This window comes from Leuciscus leuciscus, assembly GCF_965113295.1.
Source record: "Leuciscus leuciscus genome assembly, chromosome: 14".
Taxonomy (NCBI): domain Eukaryota; kingdom Metazoa; phylum Chordata; class Actinopteri; order Cypriniformes; family Leuciscidae; genus Leuciscus; species Leuciscus leuciscus.
In genome coordinates, this window is record NC_138738.1 from 18,674,336 (window position 1) to 18,702,281 (window position 27,946).

The following is a 27,946-nucleotide window of genomic DNA, read 5'->3' on the forward strand; positions in this document are numbered from 1 at the left end:
TAACAATAACGAGTATATGTCATTGGCTATGTTTTCCATATGCTTTTCTTGTGCTTGTTGTTATCTTTAGTCAAAGTGCTGATTTCTTCTTTGTCCTTTCCTCTCATTAAGATACATGTTGACGTAGGAAGTCAGCAGATCGTCTATTTTATAGCCCTAATGAACACAGAATTCTGTTATTTTGAGATCTGAAAAATGTTAATAGGCAGAACATTTCTTTGACTGGAGTAAGCAACATCTGTGTCACTTACCAGGGAAGTTTCACACAGGATTTTGTTCCCTTTGACAAGGTTTCCTACAGTCATGTGGAAGTATGTGCTTCCACTGCACCAGTTTGCAATCTTGTTGTATGGATGCACTGCCAGAATGTCCTTGAACAGAAGAAGAATTCAATTAGTCCAACAAAATCAAAGCTGGAGACAGAGTTATGATAGATGATTCATATTTTAAGCAGACAATGCAACTTCACTTTGAAGCTTACAGTTTTACCACTCATCTGAGGTCTTACATAAATACTTGTTTAAAAGCGTTTTGATCATTTGATGATACCTTTGTTTTGGGGTGAATGATAGTGACGCCCTGTTTACTGATGGCAATCCTCACAATGTCAGGGAAATTGGGCTCTGATGTTTGCTGTAATATCAAGCATCATATTATGCACAGTTTTTAAAAGCAATATTAGCAAAAAAATTATTGTGATACAGACTCAAATTGCTTACTTTCACATCAAAAAAGGCACAGCCAAATGTAGGCCATTTATAGACAATCTTTAAAAAGCCAACCATTGCCTGATCCACAGACGTGCCCGCTTGCTTATTGTACTCAGCAAAAATGTGCTGTTGAGGAATGTTTGTGTATAAGAAAAACTTTAGAAACATAATATTACATATATGCTGCATTAATTCATAAATATCAATGCTTAGAAGAGCAGTGTACTGGAACTGACCTTCTTCCATTCATCAGCAGACATGGCTTTAAGCTGGTCATTAGGCACCAGGTCTTTCAGCATCCTAGGAATCATGGGAAACTGAGTTTTATCATTGTCCACTTTCACCCTGAAGAGGAGAGCGCCGAGAGCCACCATTTCTTCTTTGGTACAACGATGATAACCTCTCAAGTATTTCGGCAACTCCTAAATAGTGTGAGAAAAAGGAGAAAATATAATATACACTGTTTTTTTCATGCTTTTGAAAGTCTCATATGCTCACCAAGACTGCATTTATTTCATCAAAAATACAATTTAAAGAGTAATATTGTGAAACATTAATACAATATAATATTTCCACAGCCATTCCTCCAGTCTTGTGTCACATAATCCTTCAGAAATCATTCTAATATGCTAATTTGGTGCTCAAGAATAATTTATTATCATTATCAATGTTGAAAACAGTTGGAATGGAAACCATAAAAATTTTTCACACTTATTTAACAGCATTTATTTGAAAAATAAATCTTTTGTAACATTATAAATGTATTTACTGTTTCTTTCGATATATTTAATGTATCCTTGCTGAATAAAAGTGTTTACAAAAATCGTATTGACCCCAAACTTTTGAATGTTATTGTACCTACGTTACCAATATACAGTTACAGCTACATGGGAGTCCATACATTATCAAGATGACACAGATTGCCAGTACCTGTGGGAAATGGAAGATCAGATCTGCCTCCACATCTCTCCCAGGGATAATGTTGAACCATAGTTTTCTCATAAAGAAAACGGTGTAAGGTACAGTCACTGGACCCCCTGCTGTTTAAAACAGTGTCAGCAATGTCAATAGTTTAGAATTCAGTGACTGACTTTTGAATAACTTGTTCTACTTAATCAATGATCTACAGTAGAAAAACACAGAATAGTTTCCACCTATTGAAACTCACCTTGATTCGCTCTCTTAGCTCTCTTGGACCAATCAGTAATCTGTCTCAGGCTGTCAAAGAAGTAGTCCGTTTCAGTCAGACTCAGAACCTGACAGAAAGAGAATGCCGGAATAACATACAGAAAAAAGCATGTGTAAAAAATGCAGCAATATAAAGGAACATGGGATCACTGATCGTGTCTTCCAATAATCTGATAGAGATTTAACAAAATGTGTTTTTAAGATTCTGAATACGAGGTTACAGCCATGGCTGTTAGTTATACATCACGGTAGCCTGGGTACAAACCTTATCAGGAGTTTTCACGAAGAGGCTGAAACCTTCAGCGGAGGACAACATGAGTTTTTTAGAAACGCTCTGGACCAGGTCTTTTATCTTGGTGTTGGTTGCCACCTCAAAATTCTTTCCAGAAGGGCAAAAAATAAATAAATTTGATTTAATGAATAAGATGCATAACTTGCATTTGGCAACAAATTCACTGTAGATTTCATGTTTATTCAACTGCAATTATTTTTTTATTTTTTTTACCATTTTGAACTGTACAAGAATTATTGTGATGCAAACTACTAGCACAGAAACACACACACACACAAATAGACAAAGGCCCACTATTCATTGTGAGAGTCTTAGGCCAGATGACAGAACGGTCACTTGACGTTTTGAGCTAGTCCTGCATTGCCACTGAAAATGTTAAATCTTTTTAATCTTGTATATCCACTTTTTATGACTTTTTATAAACTTAAACGTTGAGATGTTAAGTTTTGGTGACGTATTCCACATGGTTGTCCCTAAAATAATCTTATATAACTGGCTTACATCCATGAGGCTTTGTTGAAACTGCAAAAATGAATTGATAGTCCTGAAAGCATCAGTCAGAATGTGTTGCAAACAACAAACCAATCAGGAATGTTTTGCATTGTATGCCATAGCATAATTTCTTGCTTGTTGCAATATTTTTATAATTAATAATAAAACACAAATTTGACTAAATAAGTGTAGCTAAATGATATATACAAATATATACTAATTATGTCTGTTCAGCATCTCTCTCTGTCCATTAACAACGAAGCTGTGAGTTTAATTACTTTGGAATAGCGATGTAACCCCCTCGTTGCTGAGAAATATAATATAGCGATTCAGTAGCAAAATTACAAGTTTCTGTGCTTCTGAATGTTTCTGTGTGTGTGCAGCGTGATCTCCACTCTCTGTGTGCAAATGACGTATGTGTGTGTGCGAGTAACGTGTGTGTGCGAGTGACGTATGTGTGTGTGCTTCGATGAAAACAGTGCATTAATATCGAATAGTGCTTCAACTCACTTGGAACTACTTTTGCATTAAACTGTTTTATTACCTTCCAGCCAATCAGAATCGAGTATTCAGACAGACCACGATATAAATATATATATATGTTGTATATATATGTTGTGTTACCTCTTGAGTGTCATTAGGGAACTGAATTTTGTGGAAGATCTGGGTGCTGTTCTGCTGAATTGCATCAACCTCTACCTGGTGAGGTGGAAGTTTTCTGGGCTCCATTCTAGCACAGAAACAATGACAAATGTCGTCTTATACACAGTAAACATTTATATTATCACACCAAATCAACAATGCAATTCTCATCATCTGTGACCCAGCTTGTGGACTCATTTCAACTATAGGGCTGCATCATTGGACCAAATGTCTTTGAACAGTTGCAGTGGCAGATGAAGCCGCTGTAAATTCTGTACTATCCCATTACTTTCCTGGCATTTGCTCCAGTCTTCCAAACATGCTAATAAAAGGAGAGGTGTTGCTGTGCAACAGTGTGCCATTTTCAAACACCGATAATCATCAATTATCATATGTCAATTATCCATTTTGAATATGGAAATAAGTCAGGCTTGTTTTCAACATGCTAAACTGCCAGCATATGCTTTACAGTATAGCAGTCCAGTAATATAACACACATGCTGTTTGAGATGAGCTCCAATAGGTTATGGCTCCCAGGTAAGCCAGCCAAAGTTCAAAGAGTAAAAACAATACAAGCATTATGCTCATGAACAGTGACTTAAACATTAGCTTTTAGTGATTCTATAACTTAAGTCACATGATATGAAACTTCGGAATGTACAATCAATTCATTTCAACTTTAAAGTCTGTTTATTCATTGAATTTCTTCTTGTTCTTCTACCCACAAAGCCATTTAATCTCATTTGTAAAGATAAAAGATTGGGTTGAAATGAAACGTGGTTAAGCATATGTCATACCTCCGAGCCCCTTGCAGTCTCTGGAGGCAGTCTGTGGCCAATTGCTCTCGTTTGCGTGTCTCAATGAAACGCTGGGCATGTTTTAGCAGAGAGTTACTGGGAGTGAAGAGACCACAGCACAGCCACAGCAGCTGCCAGCCCTGCTCCACACTGTACCTGATTCACAAACAACACTTGGACATGTTAATTTACCGTTATAATCTACCATTTATTTATTATAAATTAATATAGTTATGATAATAGCATTTAAAATTCCATACATATAAATACATACATAGCATATAAACGGCACATTACTATCTAATGTCTAGAAGTGGTTTAATATCGGCATGAAACTAAAGTTGTGACTATCCCTATTTTGACATAATCTGAGTGAAACAGCTTCTCGAAATAGAAAAATATTGGGCGGGACTTGATTTTGTTGATCGAATTGATCAGATCCTTGCTATTGCTGTGATCTCATGTGAGTGACAGGTTGTCCCGCCCTCGCACCGGTAAATAAGTCATCATAGAAAGGAAGAAATGTCGCTGCAAGAGGGATTTGAATTAATTTTGATTAAAGATTATGAGGGTACATGATGTGCATGGATAACTTCAATCGGATTTAAAATCAATACTGCAAAATTCTATAAAAAAAACTAAAACAAGAAATGTCAGATGTATTTAAACGAAAATGATGGAAACTGAATCAGTTCATTGAAACTGATGCTTGTTGATTCTCATGCACAACAGACAGAGGAATTCAAATGAATTATTTGCTAATTCTAATTGCTAATAGAATTGTATTTCTAAGACTAATTCTATGCAGGACCAATTTGACTATTTAGGATTTATTTCTTACTTCCAAGGTATTATGGCAGCTAACAGGAAAGTTTACACAATTCTTTCCTGAAATACACATTGCTGATTTAATTTCATAATGATACACAACATTTTGGCACTTGAAACAGTGTAAATTATGATTGTTTGGTCCTTTGCTGGAAAGGAAATTGACTGGATCTCTTGGAACTTTAACTTTATAGCAGTAATCTAAAGCTTCTAAAGCTTAATGCCATCTGAATTAAATATACTGGCAATAGTTAAGCATAACCAGAAAAGATGATTAGGTATGAAAAACAAAATAACATACAAAAAAACACTACTGTAATTAAACCTAATTCTTGAATAAATTATCAAACTTAAAAAAAGAAGACGCTTATTTTAAAAAAATGGTTCGCTGAAGGATCTAAGTTAAAGTTTGCATAGTTTCCCCTCGCCATTATAAAGGGCAAGTTGACTATGGTTCAACAAAAATCCCAAAGGAAAACTGCACAGAACTATTGTGAAACTGTGTCACATCTTTGTACCAAGTTCAAAAGAGCTTATGATATCAGCAGACATGACTTTTTTTTTAAGGAATTAATGTTTCAATACTTTGATTAAGCAAGTATGCATTAAATGGATCAAAAGTAACAGAAAAGACTTCTGCAAAAGATTTCTATTTCAAATAAATTCTGTTCTTTTGAACGTTCCATTCAGTTATTTTCTTTCTATCTGAAGTAATGGCTGCTGAAAATTCAGCTTTGCCATCACAGGAATAAATCACACTGTTCAATATATTAAAACAGAAAACAGTTATTTCAAATTGCAAATATATTTAGCAAGATTACTGTTTTTGCTGTATTTTTGATTAAATAAATGCAGTGTTGGTGAGCACAAGAGAGTCCTTTTTTTTCCTCTTTTTTTTATCATACAAACCACAAACATTTGAATGATAATGTACAGGCATTCACAAGGAAAGAAATAGAATATCAACTTCAGTTTTTTTACCGGTTGTTATTGCTGGTCATTTGTTTCATGATCTGGCAGTAGATCTCGTCTCTGAGTTCCTCATTTTTTGTAGGTGGACCGAAGATCTGGTCTGTGAGTTCCAGAGGGCTCTGAATCTGTCTGGTAGGGTAGTCACCCATATACTTCAGAATAGGTGCACACTATATCAGTCAAGGAATCAGCACACACTTAGGGTTGTATCCTTCCTGGATAACCAGGTCAGCTGGTAAGTCTAACTCATGGATCAGTGCTTATACGGTAACACTTAACTTGAAGGGGTGTGCATAAGACTGACATGACAGCTTCATAATCATTACATGACACATGTCATGAATATGAAGGAGGTTTTATGCATGTTAATGACAATTGTCATTAAGTGTCATTCGCTCAATTATGTCATTTTTAATGCAAAGATGACATTGTTTGAGATGTCTTTGTTATGACAACTTGACATAAACCAATACATCATAACCTGTCAGTGTCTTTGTCATGACAACTTGACAACATAACCTGTCATAAATATGTCCTAAACATGACATAACAGATTAATCATCAAACTTAAGAAACTACTTAGCTTTCTTGGTTAACATTACATTATATTTCTGACCACTTTTTTTTCCAGTGGTACAAATCGAATTTTTCATTAAAATATCATTAAGTGTTAATACTGTGTAATTATTTTATAACTAATACTGGAATACTGGAAGAAAAAAGTGGTCAGAAATATATTCATGACACAGTTATAATGGCCTCATGACAGCCAATGTCAAAACCAACCACATGACAGTTTAATGTAATTTTAACCCATAAAGCTAAGTAGTTTCTTAAGTTTGATAATAAATCTGCTATGTCATGTTTATGACACATTTATGACAGGTTATGATGTATTGGTTTATGTCAAGTTGTCATAACAAAGACACTGACAGGTTATGATGTATTGGTTTATGTCAGGTAATAACAAAGACATCTCAAACAATGTCATCTTTGCATTAAAAATGACATAATTGAGCGAATGACACTTATTGACAATAATCATTAACACGCATAAAACCTCCTTCATATTAATGTCATGTCAGTCTTATGCACACCCCTTCAAGTAAAGTGTTACCGCTTATGGGTACTCTACATCAAATTACAATAGTTGTCATATCATTTGGATATGTATTAGGTAAATAGTAAGGTGCCACTTTTCCACTACTGTGGCAATAATCAAGGTTCATAATAACCAAAATATGTGTGGAAAAGGATATCAGTAAAGGCCTGGCAGGCCTGTGGGCTTAAATCTGGATTGCCCACTAGTCTCTTCAACAGGGGCTGTCTGATGGGTTCTCTGGAGTTTGCCCACAGCCTCTCAGGTGCTGCATTCTTAGCGATCACTTGTCTGTTCACATCCTTGACAGGCTGCCTGCGACAATGACAGAAACAACACTGTGTTTGCTTCTGAAATACTTCAGAATGTAATGTAATATTGTGGTCAAAGAGTTGCTGCAAGTACCTGAAATATTCAACGGAGAACTCTTTGAGAGTTGAAGGAGCCACTCTTTGAGTGATGGTTCCTTTTGAAGTGTTGTCTATGATGGTCTTTCGCTGATCTGGGGACAAGCTGACCAGGCTCTAAAAAAAAGTCAGTATGCAAGGAGCTTTTAGAAATATTTGATTAGATATTATAAATTATATTATAAATATAAGCCAACATGATCAAGACATATTCCATAACCCAGACCTTCACAGATCTAAAGTACTTTTCAACTCAGTAGGAAAGCATGAAAAAAATATAGCCGCGAGCACAAATTTTCGGGGTTCAAGCGGTTTAAGGCCTTTAAGCACATGCGTAAAAAGATGTTATGTTTTATTTAGCAAGGCTGTTACCATCTCAATCATGGAAATTACCATTTACAGCCAATACAGGAAGTTTACCGTAGGAAATATATGAATTTAAAGTTTTTTAACAGTTAACAGTAATTAATTGGCCGATGGCGGACATGTTTTTTTGAGATATGTCAATGTACGCATATACAATCATGACAGCTCGGACAAAGACATGGCATGCCAATTTTCAAGTCAATCGGACTAGCGGTGAAGTAGTTATAGCCGTTTACATGTTTTGTTTCTGTTATAGCGCCACCAAGTGGGCAGTCACCGCATCCTTTTCAAAGCGACCACAGAATGAGCTCTCACATAGGTCCACTGAGTATGGTGAAAATATCTCATTCCATTCACAAGTTATAGCCATTTTTAGTAAAAGTGGCTCCTCCCACTTTGAAAATGTTGGCGCGCCCTTAGGGACCGTGAACCGTAATTTCTATTTTTTTTAAATAACTATTGACAATCAGACTCCAGAGAATCTTGCTGCACTGGTTCAGTTCCGATCGGGCCAAAAACCTAGGACTAGTTCGCAAAAGTTTTTTAAAAATAGTCCAAAACATCTGGAAATTTTGCAGAACGACAAGCAAATCTGGGGCATGCATTTTGCCCGCTTTGAGCCAAGGATTCTAATGATATAAGACAATTGAGCCTACGCCTGACAGTTTAGGAGTTATGAGCCATTCCATACTTTTGGCCGCTGTAGCGGCCCCGTCAGGCCGATCGTGGCGGGCCTTGGTGATGTTGTAGGCGGTGTGAGTACGACCAGCCCTCAAAGTTTCAAGTCTCTAAAACTTACGGTTTGGTCTGCCCGATCACTTTTAGGGGAGAATGCTGCTCCTTGGTAAATGTAACAATTACAATAGGGTTTCAGCGCTATGCGCTTGAACCCCTAAATATATATTCAAGCTCTTACCAGGAGTTCATTGGTTGGCTTCGTAAGAGTTGGAAGAATCAAGACAGCATCCGCAGGGACTGCACCGATTTCTCCCGTCCGCTCATTCTTACCCTTCAACCAGCCACGGGCAGCAGAGAACTCCTCATCCTGAATGAGGTAGATGAGCTCTGCCTTCTTAAAGCTGAGAAATGTTCGATCATCTTGAAAAAAAAGCCAAAGGATTTTTCATCATTAGACAACAACAAAGTCGAACGACAGATCATGATAAAAAATATATATATATTTTTTACTGAAATGTCTGCAACTTATTGTCTCTTCTGACCTTGTCTGTTAACCTCCTGTAGGGTCACAGCAAATTGTGAACGTTGTATGAGGCCTGCCAGAAACATGGCTACCAGATCAGAGATGTCGACGGCCTGAATTGAATTCAGAGTGAAGTCTCCTTTCATAGTCAGCAAACACACACACTTCCTTTCTCTGGAGGTGATGAGGCAGGTGGAATTTATGGAATTTAGAAAGGAAAGTATCACTCATATTTATTTCATTCAAAAATATTATATTTAAAAATTGTAAATGGCAACATTATACAAGCCCATCAATCATTAACTGGTGTCCAGCCCACCTAATAGCGTTGACCCCAGTGAGCTCTGGGTAAGTCAGCACCAGAAGATTCTTTTCTCGCTCATCTAGACATGTTATTCCCGTTGAATTTATGGCAAGGATGAACTTGTTCTTTGGTAGAGGAGGACCTGAACATTGAAATGACACAGAACTAATCTCATTCATCAAATTATACAAAAGCTATTCTTGTGCATTAGTTGTGGAAATGATCTAACTTGCAATGTACACTACCGTTCAAAAGTTTGAGGTTGCAAGGCTGCATAAGATAAATATGAGCAAAATACAGCAAAAAAAGTAATATTATGAAATATTACCACAATTTAAAATTACATTTTTACTTGAAAATATTGTAAAATATAATGTATTCCTGTGACGTCAAAGCTGAATTTCCAGCATCATTACTCCAGTTTTCAGTGTCACATAATCATTCAGAAATTATTCTATTGATGATTTGATGCTCAAGAAACATTTCTTTTTACATCATGATCAATGTTGAAAACAGTTGTGCGAGAAAGTAAAAAAAAAAAAAAAAAAATCTTACTGACCCCAAACTTTTGAAAGCTAGTATAATGTAATACTGATCTTAGCATGCAATGCATACCAGATATCTTGGCAACTTCAAAAAACTTGGAAAAGTACATGGGCCACTTTTGACGAGCATAGTCAACCACCTCTGCTTTCACTTTATCAGCCTTGGTCCGAGAGTTTATGAATGGGCCCTAGTAGAAAGAGACAAATGCTTGTGACATACTAGTGGAAAGTGTCTTTTTATTATTATTTTAACATAAGCAGCATAAGAAACATCTCTACTTGCGCATGTGCTGTGTTGACCATCTGGATCCACTTGTCTTCTGACTTGGCCTCCAGTATTTTGGAGTAAATGCACTCCTTAACTACAGTCTTAGTGTTCTCCATACTGATGTCTGATCCAAACTGCACATAGAAGTGCTTTGCTGCAAGTGCAACATAGTCTTCCTCCTGATAGAAAGGTGAAATACCATGGAATGAATAACACAACATGGTCACCTCATGGGGGCCACCATGTTTAGATCATATCATCAGCAAAAAACTACTCCTTGTATTCCAATAACCCGCTTTATCGGTCACTTTCAAAAAGTTTAAAAGACACTTGATATTTAGTAATACTATCACTGACACTATTGGATGAGAACAAAACTTGATTGAGCTGGATAATGATAAGAGCTGTAGAGCTGCTTTATAGTAGAATACAATTTGTCTCAAAATTTGATGAACTGCAATATTATTGAACTAAAGTGAACAACACTGAACTGACCTGAGATGAAAAATGACACTATTATCTTCTGTAGAGCTTATAGTCGAACTGAGTTCGCTTCATAACGAATGAGCTTTGCAACATTCACACTGTTATTGAACTAAACTGAATCAACATTGAACTAAATTGAGCTGAATAATGACACTATGGTCTTTTTAGAGCTGCTTTACAGCTGAAATTGTTTTCATTTCATAACTGAAGAACTTTGCAACATTAATACTGTTTATTACTGTAAAGCTGATTTTAAATAATCTGTACTGTATAAAGTTATATATAAATAAATGTGACTTGATTTGACTTGCTCCCACTGGAATAAGTAATCATGGCTGACAGCGAATAAAACAATTCAGCAATTGCATTGATAACGGAAAAACAATTGCATTTGCTTGATGCTCCATCCACACCACTAAGTGTCAGTAAATCAGCTAAGACGGCTGAGACAGCTGCCATTTTAGTCAGCACAACATAATAAAATCACGAAATGTATCTTTACAAATTGTGAGATAATTGCCAAAAATTTGTAAATTAGTAAAAAGTATTTCTCTTTTTTAATTAAAGCTGCAGTCTGTAGTTTTTCCTCTTTGTCGCCATCTCTGTTCGAAATCTGCAACTGCAGTTATTCGTGGAATTATCAACTTTACGTGAGATGAATCCACTGTTTTGAGGAGAATGTGCGGCTGTCAGTCACTGTGCGTTGTGGATACTGTCATAATTGCGCTGATTAAATCTAACGATCGCTTTTCATATCACGTCAAACGTGCAAATTATACTTTGTTCTCAAATTGTTAATGTTAACAACATCAGCGTTGCGTGACTACATTTAATGCCCTTCCGATATTTATCCTTGTTTTCGCATGGGCCGGTTGCAGTCTCTTTTTTTCTGTAGCCACTCTGAAGTCCAAAGTCTTTTGCATTTTACAACGGGTGAATCTCCAGTTGTCACTGGTGATTGTCGTTTGAACCTTTCTGGATCTGCCATCAAATTGATAAGTTTAATTATATCAAATGCTGTGAGAAAAGGCTATAAATCTCCAACATCCTCACATGCAATATTGCCTAGCCGGGACACCTTCTTTATGTGTACAGATGTGACGCAAAGATATGCTAAAATTTCCCACTGAAATCCACCAGTACCACTGGAATTAAAAACATTATTACAAGCTTACCGTTTTGAATCGAGCTACAGCAAGCAGATAGTTTTGAACACTGGCTGGTTATGTACTTTCTCAAAAATTTATTTTGGATCATTTTTAACCCAAACAAGTTACGGACTGCAGCTTTAATTAAAAATAAAGTCCAACATCAATTTGCTATTTAAGGAACTAAACCACTAATATCATAACTAATACAAAAAAATGACCTCAAGCGCACCTTTTCACACTGGTACTCTCCATATTTCATGCCTCTGATGACCTGTCTGTAGACAAGGTCTGTGCTAACGTTATCCTGGCTGCAGTCATGCCAAGGTGTGAAGATCTCTTTACGGAAGTAGAGACGCCACGGGGCGTGTTGCTCCTGCCCACCCTTCCTCTTCACTTCCTGCTCACACTGAGAGATGGCGTCCATCACATGCTCACGACTACTACCTAGAGACCACACCTAGAAAGAGAGAGTACCATGTCTTAAATAATAATCATACTGGGTAACCATGAACAAAATCTGACTTAAACTCTTAATTCAGTCTGAGGGCTTCATACCTTGTCATATAAGGCCATATATAGTGAGAAGCCAAATGTGTCCTGAAGTTTGACCTTCTGTGAGAGCATTTGGCAGACCTCTTTAGATGTGGATGCAGAATCTACAGGCATACTGATAGTTCTGCCATCCATCAAAGTCACTGAGATGGCCATGGGTTTCTTGGATTTGGTGGCCTGTGATTGAACAGAGAGGGCTTGAACAGTAGTGTCAAAACTATAGTAGACATATATTACATTTTGCATGACCACAGGAGAATAAAGACCTAAGAGGTTTTCACACATACAGCAACGGAAGCTATTATTTTTTATGAGTAGCCCATCGTCAATGATGATATTCAGAAAAGTGTAACTTTATCTAAATAAGCAATGACTGAGTATCAATGAAAACATTGAAGCACACATGATACGTCTCCTGTGAGATACTGTAGTCCAGGGGTTTTCAAGCATTTTGATGCCAAGGACCTCCAATTATTATAAACTTTCGAAAATTTTCATCTATAAAATCCCATATCCCATATTATAAAAACTAAACTAAATATATGGCTGTTATATTGTCACTTTGCTAAAGCAAATATTGTCTGGAAAATATTTACTTGTTATTAAGACCATTTTTTTCTGCTATTTTACAAAACTATATGCAGATTATTTTTCCCTTACTCATAAAAACTAGGGTTGTCAATACAGCACAATCAGCACAATTATTTTATGATTTCTGACCAGTCTTTGGAAAGCAGAATGAAAGTCCTAAAAATAAATTTTGTGTCATTGTTTTTTTACTCCTAAACATGCATTTGCACCCCGGGTTGAAAACTGGTAGTGTGGTAGTGGCGCAGTGGGGTGGTAGTGGCGCAGTGGATAAGACACATGCCTTTGGTGTGAGAGACCCGGGTTCGAATCCACTGTGAGACACCAATGTGTCCCTGAGCAAGACACTTAACCCCTAGTTGCTCCAGAGGCGTGCGACCTCTGACATATATAGCAATTGTAAGTCGCTTTGGATAAAAAGCGTCAGCTAAATGAATAAATGTAAATGTAAATGTAAAACGCCTGCTGTAGTCCAGTATGATGGAGAAGTTTATGTTACTGTGAGTGACATGATTAGTCTCTGCCCAAATCCATATAGTAAAAAAAATGATGCATGGAAAACTCAAGCATGCACAGCTGCAATTTATAGCAGCAAGAAACGGGTCCCTTTTCCAAACTGAATGACATCTCGTTTTTACCAGCAATTCATCTCATTAGTGATCAGATTTTCAAAATGGCCAGTTCAGTTGTGTAGTCCAAAAATCACTTTTTGTGTGAACAAGGCATAAGTGTCTTCACCTGGAGCTCCAGCCAGCTGGGAGGCTCTCCACGCACTCCGTTGGCAACAGTACGCCTCAGTCGTTCAGCGCAGTAAGGTGCGTATCCCACGGGACCAAAACGAAGAAAACTTTGCAGGTACTGTGAGGACGAGAACAGATGAGATATGTTCAACACAACTGAATACGTTTAGAACTACTTAATTTAAATGTATTACCCCATGAAGCAAGAGTGAAATGATGCATCAAAGAGTTTATTAAGGAAGAATATTCTTCAATCACCTTAATGAAGTGCTCAGTAGGAGGGAAGATGCCCAAACAGATGGACAAGAGGATCCAGCCACGGAAGAAGCTACCACGGTTTGAGTTCTCCTGGAGCTGCTTACAGATCTGGCAGTAGATTTCATCCCTAACAATGAAAGATTCTAAGGACTTAGAAGCAGAAACATTTGACCAACTAAGCAATAGATTACCAATGGTATTGAATAATTAACAACCTGAGGTCACGTCTGACAATGGCATATCCAACAATGATATGCAACTTTTCAAGAGATGTCATTGGCCGGTCCAGGGTGAGTCCGTCTCCGTTGATTTCATCTTCTTCGCTAATAGTTTGCACAGTGGTTTGTTTGACAACTTCAGACCCATCTTCTGCCTTAAAATGAAGAGTTAGTGAGTTAAGACTATAAATTCAAAGTGTCACATTTATCTTTTAGTTGAATAAAAGAATGGTTTGTGCAGGAATACACAAGTTTTAAATATTTGAATTAATGACAAATTAATTCAACGATAGTGTCTACGATAAAGAAAAGAAAAAAATTATTTTGAAAATCTAATTTAAAAAACGTGCTAAGTTCCTAAAAATCTACTCTTTGTATTCATGTCGGTTTCATATGGTTTTGGAAAAACTTTTAGACCATTTATATATATATATATATATATATATATATATATACAGTATATATATATAGAATATATTATACAATCACGATAAAAATGTCATGTGGTGTAACTATCAAGTAACATTTTCCTTAACTCTAAATAAATGCGTGATAATTATTTTCTAAAACCTTTTAATAATACAAATTTTCAAGGTAAAAGCATTTCTTACAATAATCAAGAATTATAAATTCATTACTTGTTATGTGCGTGGGGGAGGGATGTCCCACCACATGACATTTTACAACCTGAACTAACCTTGTCTTGTCATAAACAGGTTAAGTTATCTGATACTTTACAAGACCTAATGACATTAACAAAAAGTCTAAATTAATTAAATAATTAATACATCTTTTTTATATATATATATTTGTTGTCCTATATATTTAATCAATTAAAATAATAGATGAGTGCCACATCATTGACCAATTTATGCAACATTTATGTGTCTCACCTCTTCTGCTATAACAGATGGTTTTCTAGTGGGTCTTCTGTTTGATGGCAGTGCCTCAGGAGTTGTGGAGATCTTTCTGCTTCGGGACATTATATCAGTGAAAGTTGAGGTCTTTCTGTTTTTAGGACCCTGCTCTGGCATGGCAGATAGTTTACGGCCTGGAACACCCTCTACTTGAACAGATTTTCTGTTCCGGGACAGTATGTCTGTGAAAGTTGAAGATTTTCTGTTGCGGGAAGCTTCTTCTGGACCTGTAGTGACGTTCCTGTTCTGAGCGTTTCTTGTATTTCTCATTCTCTGAAAATAAAGAGAAATGAACACTTTCAGAACATCCCTTGCATATTTAAACAAAAGACTGCTGATTGCTTTTCTTACATTGAGAAAAGGGAACTATGTTGACAGGTGTCCAGAATCCTTGAGTATTCTTATTATTGAATAATAAACCTGCTTTTCTGGTCTTAGGTTTAAACTGGTCTCTGTCTAAGCTGTTGTTAGCTGTGCAGCCAGCTGGTCAGACCTGCTGTTTTTCTCAGCAGTGAAATATGTAATGTAATGTTTCCTCACCTGGTCCAGGCCCACCATATGGCTGAGGCGTCTATCCTGTCTGGAGGCCACATCCTGCTGCACGGAGCGATCAGCAAAGGCTGGTCCACCTCTCGAGACCCCCTGAGCCTTTGGCTCGGGAAGATCACCCATAAATCTCAAGATCATCCACCAAACTGTTAGTGAAGCCTGTGGAGAAGAGGAGAAGGTCAGTAGTAAGCTTTCTTTTTTTTTATTGTGACTCGTCAACGTAACAAAAACTGTGCCATGCTGCGGATAAATGACACAACATAAAACAACCAAAAGCTGGTCAAAGTCAAAGGTGACTTTACCAGGACGTCATTCTCGTCCTCATGGTAGAGCAGTGGCTGACGTATTCTCTGCCGAATATGTGTGGGTGTGGCGGCACCCTGGAAGGACATGGAAGCAAACTTGGAGAAGGAGTACTCATCCAAATCATCGTAGTCTTCCTCTGGAATCTCCATCATTGGAGCATCATCCAGATCCACCTCTTCAAGCACAGCCCGCTTTCCCTCCAAGTCCTAAACACACACACACACATTTTGGTATCATTATGAGGGCATTACATAGGCATAATGGTTTTTATTCTGAGCTAATGAAATTGTATAGCCCCTAACACTAAACCTACCCTCCTAAACTTCCTTTTTTTACATTCTTACATTTTTAATAAAAAAATAGTTTAGTATGTTTATTTAGTGTTTTGAATTATAAGGACATCAGCATGTCCTCATAATGTAGGGGGCATGGCCTGAAAACTGAATACACGCTACAATATAGGGACTTTGGGTCCTCATAATGTAGGTCAAACTAGTACACACACACACATATTTGATACATCAGACTTTTATGGCTAATTATGATATAGGGGAATATAGAGCTCATACTCAAAAAAAAAATGTGGAATGTGGAATTTGATGCAGATGTTATTTATATGGCCGGAAAGTAAGATGAAACTCTGATAGTTTGCCATGTAAATTAATGAGATCTTTATAACAGTATAGCAGACTACTTACAATGTATAAAAATATAAATTTTCGCTCTCTCTCCAAATAATATGTCTTAAGATGATATTTAAATGTTCAGATTTATAATCAAAACTCTGTAGTTTTCAATGTGGGTGGCAAAACATATAATGTACTGTGATACAATGATGATTGAGAGATGTACAAATAAACATTCCTCAAAAGCCTGATATATCATATTCGATACTAACCTTTTATAAATTATTTTCTCTAAACAATGATGTAATAATAATCAAATAAACCTAAGTTGCTTCAGTTCAGTACAACTTCAAATATTACTAACAATATAAAAGTTATTCTTATGTTTACTTTATATTTTTAGAATTATAGTAAAAAGTATTTTACTTGCTAAAAAAGTAATCAAACTATCAATCAGATGACAGAAGGCATTTAGAAGGTTTACAACAGGTATTTCAGCAAAGCATTGATCATGTTGATAATTTAGAGGCCTTATAAAAGTTACAGTAGTGTTAACATCATGCTTCTTTGAGTAGTTTGATCTCTCACCTCAAAGCCCGCAGGCGCCTGGCCCTCCTGTCCGCCAACCATGCTAGGCAAGAAGCCAAATATATCATCCACCATTTCCTGGTCAGTGATGGATTCAAACTGTTCAGCTGCCTCTCTTTCTCTTTTCTGCTGCAGAACTTCTTCAAGCCTCCTCTGTCTTTCTAGAGCAGCAAGTTCTTCTGCCCTACGTTCCTGAAGTGAGAGGAAAACCTGCAAACAACAGGGAAAGAGGTAGATGATGACATGTAGCTTGAGATATTAAGCAAACTGTGATCTAAACATAGTTTCTCACATCTCTCTTCTTCTTATTGACAGCTTTTCTGGCTAGAGTTCCTCTGGTGTAAGCCTGCAGGAGGATCACCGCCTCTCTCTTTCGTTTCCACTCCCTCCTCGCCAGATATCCACGAGTCTGAGTCTGAAGCACAAGAGTTGCCAGTCGCTTCTTTTTATACTGCCAGGCCATCTGACGAGAGCGCACTTGAGCCCGCAGACGGGCAAAACCCAACTGGACCTACAGAAAGACAAGTGAAACTCTACAAACATGTACAAGCAATGACTATCATCTAGTCAATCGGCCGTTAAAGGACAACTCACCACTCTGTAAACTTTTCTGACTTTGTGTCCACGCCAGGTTTTCTGTATGGTCAAAGCTGCTCCTCTCTTTCTCAGGAACGCTTTCCTGCAAGAAAGTAAAATGGCGAGTGGTAAACCAGCGTAAAAAAAAAATCTCTACAGACATAGGAGATTATCCTCAGTCTTTTACCTGTATTTGTAACCTCTCAGGACTTTCTGAATAAGAAGTGCCTTGTCATTCAGAGCCTTATCTCGTGCCAGTTCCAAAACAGTATCATGGAAATCCTGACGCAAAATAAGCAGCGTGTTAGAATTGATCAACTTTAGAAATGCTGTACTTGTAAAATTCACCTCATTACCTTCAGAAACACTTTAGTCTTGCCGATCTTCCAGTCATCTTCAGTCAGAACGTTCTCACAGATGCTTTCAGAGCATTTCTTGGCACTCTCCTTTAATATTATAGTTAATATTATTTAGTTAACATTAATATTCAAGGTGCTATAATGCAAAAAAAATACTTTTATGCATCTAAAATTCCCATCTAAAAATTCTTGAATAAAGATCAATTTACTTGAGAAGCAACACAGCAATTTATTTTGGCTTATTATTTTAAGAATATATATTTAATACTAAAGTATTTTGTCTTATGGCAACATACATTGGCACACTTTTAAACATGCTCCAAGAGATTTTAGCCATTTTGCTAACCTCCGCTACACTTAGCTATGGAATTAGACTGCCCACATCCCTTCATCCACAAAATCCTGCCATCCAAAAAACCGTCAGCAATCTGATGTCAGTAAATGCCAGCATGTCAAAGGAATTCTCTGATTGGCTAAAAAAGGATGGGCCATGCCCAATATTTATTTATTTTATTTATTTATTTAACTCAAATTAAAGGGATAGTTCACCCAAAAATGAAAATTCGGTTATTAATTACTCTTACAGGTTCGAAACGAAATTAGTTTAACAGAATTTTCATTTTTGGGTGAGCAAACCTTTTAAGGCAAAAATACTTGTTTTGAAATACCACACATAAAATACCCTTAATACCGGATGGAGATCACAGAAATGAGCCATGAACTCTGCAAACAACAAATTAGACTGGCCACCCTTTTTAGCCAATCAGAGAGCACTCTATGCCTCTCTGCCCTTTATATACTAGTGTTTTGCTGACATCAGGTTGGCTGACATGTCTCTGTGGGGGCAGGGTTTGGTGGATGAATGGTGGCCACTCATGTGGCCGGTCTAATTCAGTGGCAAACTATGTTGAAGTTAGCAAAATGGCTAAAATCACTTACAAAAACTTCAAAAACTGAACCAATGTATGTTACAGAAACAACTGCAACACTGAATCATGTCATACAACACAAAATCAACATAATCTTCATAGTTTAAAGAATCTCTCACAGTTTTGGGGTCACAAACACTGGATCTGAGCAGCACACGGTAGCGCTCCAGAAACTCATCAAATGTGTGGCGGATGGGATAGCCGGCCTTCCTGATGCGGATAGTCTCCATCATCCCAGAGTAACGAAGTTGACGGATACACAGTTCCCTGTCAAAGAGCTGAAAAAATTATGGAAATGTCGGTCATTGAGAGAAAAGTCAGTTCATGTACATTGAGGGAGAATGGAGAAATGGATGAACAACCTACCATAGGCCTCTTGTAGTCATTGGGTTTAATACAGCGAATGAAGAACGGCTGGCACGCAGCTAGAGTCTTCATTAATGAGTCTAGCGACTGCCGAAATTGACCAGTTAATGTAGGCACTCGCTTCTTTGAGTCTGTTGTTTGCTAAAGATGTTGCAAACAAGAGGGGAGGCACATGAAAATCATTTTATCACCTTTTATCATTGTAGAAGAGTGGAAGCTGTTAAGGAGGTCCAGCTCTCTCTCGCCCATGACTTTGAAGTAAAATGCTCAACGATTACATATAGGTGTGGTGTTGTTCTGTCACAAACTTTTGTCTATATACTGTTCCTGCCAGTGTACAGCGGATGTGTACACCCTAATAGCCTTTAGCTGGTGTTAACTTACCCGCAGTGAGTTTTTTGGGGTGACGATAGTGTGGTTGGTGGTTTTCGCCTCTGTGGTGCTGAGCTCACTGTGGAATATCTGTTTTAGGAGCTTATTGGATGATGTTTGCATCAACTGGATGACATCACTACTCAGAGCATCTCTGTTCTTCTCAAGGAAACCTATATTCAGAGTAAATTTCATAAACCATTTCCCATTTTTAATGCCAAAGACACTAATGGGAAAGTACTTTGTGAGGAAGTTTGATAGCCTGTATTACCTTTGGAGTCATAGAAGACAACTCCAGCAAAATGGCGGATTCCAAACTGTGTGTCGTGATTATTTTTTGGGGACATGTAGATATTACCCTTCCCATGAACTTGATTCATCTTGTTGAGCATGGTAGCATCAGTGCCCTGTAAAAAATTTAAACTGTACATAACTGTACATATAACTGTAATATAACTACTCCACTACAGATTGTGATTACAGATGTGGTTTTGAGATAACAATACATACACATCGATCACACATAGCATGATAAAAAAAAAAAATCACCTTAGGGAAGTGACTTTCTTCATCAATCAGAGCGAGAATGTTGAGAGGCTTTATGGCGAGCACATCAAGCGTGTTCTGGTTGTCGTTAAATTCAATGTTCTTCCAGACTATGTCTTCACGAGCATATTCCTGTTGTTCAAGCTTGAAGATGTGTTTCACAAAGAACTGCTGAAGCTGCTCGTTGGCATAATTGATGCAGAGCTGTTCAAAGCTGTAGGAATCACAGACAGAATTAAGATAGTTTACATTCAAATGAAAAAAATTAGTGATCATTTACTCATCCTCATGTTGTTCCAAACCCTGTAAGACTTCCTTTCTTTTTTCAATGGAACACAAAAGAGGAATTTCTGAAGAATATCCTGGTCGCTCTTTTCCATATAGTGAAAATGAATATGTGTGAACATGAATGACTCATGTGCAGCATTATTTACTGAAACTTGCCTTGCGATAGAGCCCTAAAATCAATTATGGTGGCTCTGGTTGAACGTCAATAGCATTAAACGTCATTGCTTCAATTGTCACTGACATTTCAAAACTAATGTGACAAAATTAGGTGAAATTTATTAGGAGTTCTCAGTAAACAACAATTTATATTTCAGTCTATTCATCACACAACTATCATATGGCTTCAGAAGACTTGGCCTATAGCACACAAGTTGTGTGGGCTGCTTTTTTATTTTTTTTATATATAGATTTATGTGTTTTGGTCTCCATTCATTTTAATTAAAAGGGAAAGAGCGGACAGGGTATTCTTCAAAAAATCATCTTTTGTGTTCCAGAGAAGACAGAAAGTCATACGGTTTTGTAATAACATGAGAGACCTCATGTATTTACATTACAACATATTTATATTACAAACCTGTTGCTTTTGAAGTTTTCAAAGCCGAAAATGTCCAACAAACCAATAGAAAGTCGGAGATGTTTGGGGTCATCAGGAGGTGGTTTGAAAATGGCACTGTTGATTTTCGACACAACCCACACAAACAATCTTCCATAGATGGCCTGCACACAGATAGAAGATGACAGCTCTATATTGGAGTATATAAGATCTGACAAGCCCAAATTGGCTAAACACTAAGCTTTTAATCGTCTTAACCACAAATTACTGGTCAGGAAATTAGCAAAATTTAAGCAAATGCACTACTTGAAAAGCCATTGCTGCCTCAGAAAAACAGAATTAAGTTATTGGCAGAATATGGGAAGTTCTGTGTGGAGTGATGAGTCACAATGATATATGAGTTGCATGGTGAAGCTCCAGAGCAATCTGCTGAGAAATATAATAATAAATGCATCTCTACCACATTGAAGCATGGAGGAAGAGGTGTCATTGTGCGGTGAGACGGTTTTGGTGAGCTACTTCACAGTGAAAAGTAATTTAATGCTTTGGAGTAAAGGAGAATATTGCAGAACAGTTATAAAAAGAGGAATGATCAGATGTTATTTTTCAACAAGACAATGCTCCTGCCCAAATTGCAAAGACAACCAAGAAGTGGTCCAGATTTGAACCCTATAGTGAACATTAAATTAAAATGAACTGGGAGACATTTTTCAATTACTCATTACTGTTTGAAGTCATTAACAGTATTTGTGCTATTCTTGCTAATTTCCTGACCAGTAATTTGTGAATAAAATGCTTAAGATCATAAAACACCATCAAATATTTTGCCATTTTTGGCTTGGCCCATTTTCTTTTTCTTTTCTTTTTTGCCCAGTATATTCAGTACATGCACAACCTTTACAAAGGCGTCTCTGCCATCCATTGCTTGTGTTAAAGTCAGAGGTTTAGTCACACTCTCCCTGTTGGTCATCAAAGAGCGCTGTGTCAAGCTCACATCCAGGGCATCTGTGGCCACCTGCAAAAAACAACAAAAAAACAGATCTATGGGCTTGAGTGTGCTACTCAAAGACGAAATTGGTTTCAAAATTGGTCTCAAATTACCTCTAATAACTGTGCAGCCATTTTGAAATGTGTAGAGGAAAGAATATCGCAGCCCTCCATGTTGTTCATAATGGTGTCTTGAAAATTGAAAATGCAAATAAATATCAAATGAGTATTTCCTCTTACATTGGCTCTTAATTACTCCTTACCTTCAAAGTCTACATTCCCCAAGTGTAGGATGGCAGCCAGAAGCTTGTTAATTTCCCATGAGTCATTCTCTGTGAACGTCAGGATCTTCATTGCTGAACGGAAGCTTGCGAACTCTTTAATATCATCCCGTCCTTCACATGTAGTGCACTGACCCTAATCCAACATAATCATGTTTAATGTAATGATAATTAAAGGGATAGTTCATCCAAAAATTCAAATGGTTTCATTAATTCATCCTCATGTCAGGAACACAAAAGAGCATTGAGGGTCCAAACTACATACATTTTCATTAAACAAATCATCTATTGTGTTCTAAAGAAGAAATTCTTATGACAGAATTCTCACTTTGGGGTGAATTTAATGTAACATCATTCTTCTCGCTCCAGAATGACTGACAAAATATATTTGAAAAGAGAGAAGAATTCAAGATATAGCCTTTATTATGAGCAATACCATGGTGAGATAGTTGTATTCCGAAGCGTTTCCCAAAGACAGGATCTTCTTTTGGTCAGGAGACATTCCCATGAGCATGCAGTAAAAAATGTGGTAGTTTCTCTCTTGTGGGGCCTGTGCCAAAAAATACACTATTATTTATTGGGCAAACAAGCAATTCTACATTTCAACTGCTTTGTCTTGCCCTGAAATATTTCAACAAATTACACAATCTAATTATCAGGGTGGTTTACCTGGCGACAAACACGTGATTTCTCAAGTAGGTACTGTTCAATGCGGGCGCCCTCAATTGCTCCACTTTTACTGAAGTGGATGTCAACGTATTTTCCAAAGCGACTGGAGTTGTCATTGCGGATGGTCTTTGCATTACCAAAGGCTACAAAATAAGAATTGATGTTAATACTGAAATGCTTACCCGAGGAACTATAAAGTTGAGTGATGCAGGAGCATCCTATAAGTGACTTTACCTTCTAAGATAGGGTTTGCTTCTAGAATCTGCTGCTCAATCCAGGAGCGCTGCCCACTCACTGCCGCAAGAAACTGCAGCATGAGTTTGGTACTCTCTGTTTTTCCAGCTCCGGACTCCCCACTGACAAACACACCACATACAGATGCTCTCAGAACACATCAAACAACAGAATGCAAGACAGCTGTTGGAGTCAGTCCGACTTTTTGTCAACATACGGGCCCAGTTTGTTCTGGGTGTTTGCACAGCTGGCACATAAAACCTGCCATTTACAGTATAATATTGTAATGAATTTTAATAGCTTACTCTAAAATGAATTCTATGTCATAATTTACTCGTACTTATTTAGATTCAAACCTTTCAAAAGGTACACTTTTTAAGAATATCCAGGACACTTTTTTCAATATAATGAAATTATTGGGGACTGGGGCAGTCAAGCTCAAAAATGCAATATAAAGCACCTTAAAAGTGTCATAAAATTGGTTCAAATGTAAAGAGAGAGAAACTTAGGTCGTTATTCACTGATAATTCTCACCTCTATAGATGCTTTTAAATGGACTACAAAAGAATATAGCACACAAGTAATATGGACAACTTTTAGGGAGAGTCTATTTACACCAAGAGCAAATAGCACACCTTGTTGGCAGAGGATATTTACACTAAAGCCCCAGGTATACTTCGTTTTCAGCATTCCGCTTCGTTGCATGGTTGAGTGCGCAAGCCTTTCAAAATATATTCCTTTGGCTATAAGTGCGGAAAATATAGTGGACTTTATTTTCAAGCGCTTGTCGTGGAAATTTTAAACTGTATATTAAACTAACCATGTTTCTAACATCTAACCTTATAACTTTAACATCTAACAATTTGAACAGGATGTACTGTGACAAAACCAATGGAAAACTTTTACTGTGTGCTTATGTATGTATGTATTAATAACATAGTTTGGGAAATGAAACTAGACAGTTTGTTAGAATCTTGTGATTAATGAATGAAGTCATCATTAAAACAGTTTGTTTGTGCCAGTGACAAGAGGAAAAAGGTTGGGGCTTTTGAACCAATTGAACCAATCATATTGAAGGTGACATGTTAGTCTTATTTGTTTTCTCGATTCTATAAAAACTGTTGTATATGTGTTTTACGGTGGGATTTCTCAATGGAATTTGTCTGAGATCCTCCGGCCCTTGCTTCTTGGGAGAGATTCCCTGAGAACTGCTCGGGAAGATCTCCTGGCCGTGATTAAAGCATTTAGAGGACATTTGCTGATGTTTGTCTGTTAATTTCTGCTGCGCAGCAGGTCAGTTTAGGGAAGCAAGTAAGTTAGGGTAAGAGACTCGGCCAGTTGTCGACGGAAGACGCAAAGAGCTAGAGTATAAAGGTTATTATGTGTCGATTTGTAGACGCTCTGTGTCGATGAGTAGACGCAACAGTTTTATTTATTAAGTGTCGACTTGTAGACGCTCTGTGTCGATGAATAGTTGGGTTTAGGGAAAAATCCACTACACGCTCAAGTCACTCGCACAAAATTGGACACGCGGACAGTACGTGCAGACGTCCACGGACCCTCCTGATGACGAAAATTAGGGACCATCGTGGAATGTGGATGGCTGAAGTATACTATGGGGTTAACACCGCCCAGCATTATCTGATTATCTGAGCCAGACAAAACTACAAAAGAAATCCCGCTGGTAACTTGACCCAAGTTCAAATCTGCATTGTTTTTTCAAACTCAATCTTTTCCCTTTTCCCATTGCATATCAGCTCGGAGAGACATTTATTTTAAACAAAAGTTAGGAACATACTCAAAGTGTAAATAAAGTGGCAAATGAGTTTTTAATAGTGGGGATAAATTGTTTAACGGATAGGGTCAGGGGTAAGCGAAGGGGGCGACTTTAGGGGTATGGACAAGTAATGTCCCAATAAAGCAGCCACCATTTATGATTTTAATAAATATAATAATATACGCTGAATATGTTGTTATTATTACATTCTATTTAAGAATACACTACAATACACTGAGGTGCAATTAATATATGCCTCTTTTTAAGTATAAATAGCACTAAGTATAAATAGCATCTAACAAGTGTTTACATTAAGTGCAAAGAAAATACTACTATCTATCACTATTTGCACTTAAGAGTAATTCATCTATTGCTATTTGCACTTAGTGGCCCCACTTTTATGATAATTATAATAGTGCTTTTTTCTGTCATTTTTAGAGATACTATCTTCATATGGAAAAGAGTGGCCAGAATATCCTTAAAAAACAACAACATTTGTACCACAGATGAAAGAAGATCAGATGGGTTTGTAACAACATTCGTAAATAGAGACAGATTTTTCTGTAAAACCATATAGTTTTAAACTGTACTACAAAATGTCAGTTTCACCCAAGTATGAATGCCTGAATGACCTAATGATGCAGCACTGGTCTTTGCGGTTCCGGCGCATGTTGAAGAAGCAGCTGTCTGCGATGGCGAAGACATGCGGGGGGAGATCACCCAAACGCCGGTCTGCGTACTGCTCCACCTGCTCCGGAGTGTAGATCGGCAGCAGCTGGTAAGGGTTCACTGCCACCAGAATCGACCCTGTGTATGTCTGTCAAATCAAACAAACAAACAAACAAATATATATATATTTTTTAAAAGATCTATGAAAGTCTATGAAAGTTTTTGCAGTTGGATGCATAATACACATGATGTAACTGCGCTTAGTGCTATGAACTGTAAAGTTGGTAGGTCAGATTTACTATATAATGGGTATGTCAGTGTTTTATAACAATATGATCCGCTCATCAAACCTGGAACTATGGAAACAATCTTGTTATTAAACAGGAAGGGCAAAGAGCAGCTGGTGAATGAACTGAACTTGGTGAATTAAGTAAACAATTCAGTTCCTATTCGGGCTATTTTGGGTTGATGGATCTTGAAATTGAAAGCAATTGAATTAATATTATGTTAAAAATGTATTAATAAAATTAAAAATTAAAAAGATTGATCTGATGTGGTGTTTAAGAACTCACATAGATGGATCCTTCTTTGTAGCGCACTAGAAGGTTCCGTAACAGTCCAGCCTCATTTAGGTCACCCAGCCGTATCATATCATCCACACCTTTCACCGATGTGGGATGCATGGGCTTCAGAGAGTTATCCTTCTTAATCTTGTGCTCCTGGAAATCATGCCAAAGAAGACATCAGCTACACTTCTAGAGAGTCAAGAGCAGCTGTTCACCATCAGCGGGAAAGACTGGCTGGCTTACCTTTCCCTCATCGTCGATGAGCTGAAGTTGCCCAGAGTCTGAGAGTCTGACTTCAGCTCCGATTTGCACCCCATCACTGCAGTCCACCCACACATAATCTCCCTAAAGTGGTTGATCAACATTTTCAAAATGAAACATGAATTAAATATTAAGAAAATATGTTAGATTAACTGAAGATAATTCACTTCATTCCATTCCAGCTTTTTGTACATGGAACATGGTAATACATTTAAAGCACCTTGAAATAGCATATATATATACTGTATATATATATATATATATATATATATATATATATTTATATGCTATGCATATGCTACTCCAAGGTGCTATATATAAATATAATAATACATATATACACATATATTATATAAACACAAACATTTCTTTTAGAATATATGAAGAGTTCAGATGCAAAAGCCTCTAAATGCCATCTGAAATTTTCTTATATAATGATCATTTTTATCAAGCTTGTGTATTTAAGTTCAGTAATTTCACTTATAATACAATTAATAGGTAATCTTCATTGCCATTTAAGGGAAATTATTGAATTTAAATATACAAGCTTGATAAAAATGATCATTCTATAAGAAAATTTCAGATGGCATTTAGAGGCTTTTGCATCTGAACTCTTCATATATATATATATATATATATATATATATATATTAGTGCTGTCAAATCGATTATCACAACTTATCAATAGATACAGCACACAGTAAAATATTTTATAAAACTATTAAATTAAGGGTAGAATCAAATTACATAAACCTGTAACATAGTCCAAATAGAGAGATGATTCTTTTTTTTTCTTTTGATGTAAACAAACAAAACAAAAAACCTGTGTGACTGACTTTGTAGGCCAAGAAGTATATTTACAGAATGACATTTTGTTTATTAATTTGTATTAACATATACAATTAAATAAATAACATAGAATAGAATAGAAAGAAGGCATCATGGAAACGCCACAGTATTCGATTAGTTGAAAGTCTCAGCAAATACATTAAACAATTTACCTTCCTTAAAACCACCATGACTGAGTCCTTCTGTCCCCCAGCCTGAATATTAAAACAAAGAGAAAGTTATAATCAATTATTCCCAGGTTAAATTAATAAGAGAGGCTCATGAAAAAAGACAAAATGGCGTCTAAAATACACGTACGCCTTCCCTGAATCATATAATAGTCTTATCCATCTATATACTAAATAACAAAACCATCTACACTTTTAAAACATTAACCATAACAAATCCAATGCGAGCAACTTTTACCTGTGGATATTTTGTGAAGTCTCCTGATCAAGAAGTATTTTCTGTTCCTCTTCTTTGAATTCAGAATTGATTCCCAGTGTCAGTGTTTCGAAAGAAATGTCCTCAGGCTCCTGCTGGGAGACAACAGGTGTTTATGATACTTTGACTTTGCTCCCTGACTAACGCATCC

The 27,946-nt window shown here is 36.9% G+C and overlaps 1 protein-coding gene across 1 annotated transcript; it reads right to left on the reverse strand.

The window, feature by feature from the left end:
* Positions 1-19: 19 nt before the first annotated feature.
* Positions 20-27,946, reverse strand: myo7ba (myosin VIIBa). The gene is made up of 48 exons (XM_082190063.1): positions 27,778-27,946; positions 27,525-27,566; positions 26,506-26,607; positions 26,269-26,415; positions 25,660-25,844; positions 23,251-23,372; positions 23,017-23,159; positions 22,784-22,897; positions 22,330-22,483; positions 22,181-22,257; positions 21,975-22,094; positions 21,101-21,243; positions 20,242-20,452; positions 19,964-20,099; positions 19,705-19,865; positions 19,321-19,461; positions 19,074-19,232; positions 18,023-18,112; positions 17,854-17,948; positions 17,685-17,769; positions 17,383-17,601; positions 17,091-17,300; positions 15,873-16,082; positions 15,562-15,729; positions 14,998-15,294; positions 14,102-14,259; positions 13,887-14,013; positions 13,627-13,746; positions 12,304-12,477; positions 11,978-12,205; positions 10,123-10,290; positions 9,914-10,031; positions 9,314-9,440; positions 9,014-9,168; positions 8,710-8,891; positions 7,426-7,544; positions 7,181-7,335; positions 5,931-6,084; positions 4,122-4,277; positions 3,307-3,412; positions 2,164-2,277; positions 1,879-1,966; positions 1,641-1,750; positions 947-1,132; positions 720-836; positions 550-633; positions 252-371; positions 20-156 (listed from the first exon to the last, which is right to left on the reverse strand). The coding sequence occupies exons 2-48, from the start codon at positions 27,540-27,542 to the stop codon at positions 67-69; spliced, it is 6,663 nt and encodes a 2,220-aa protein (XP_082046189.1). The 5' UTR covers positions 27,543-27,566; positions 27,778-27,946; the 3' UTR covers positions 20-66.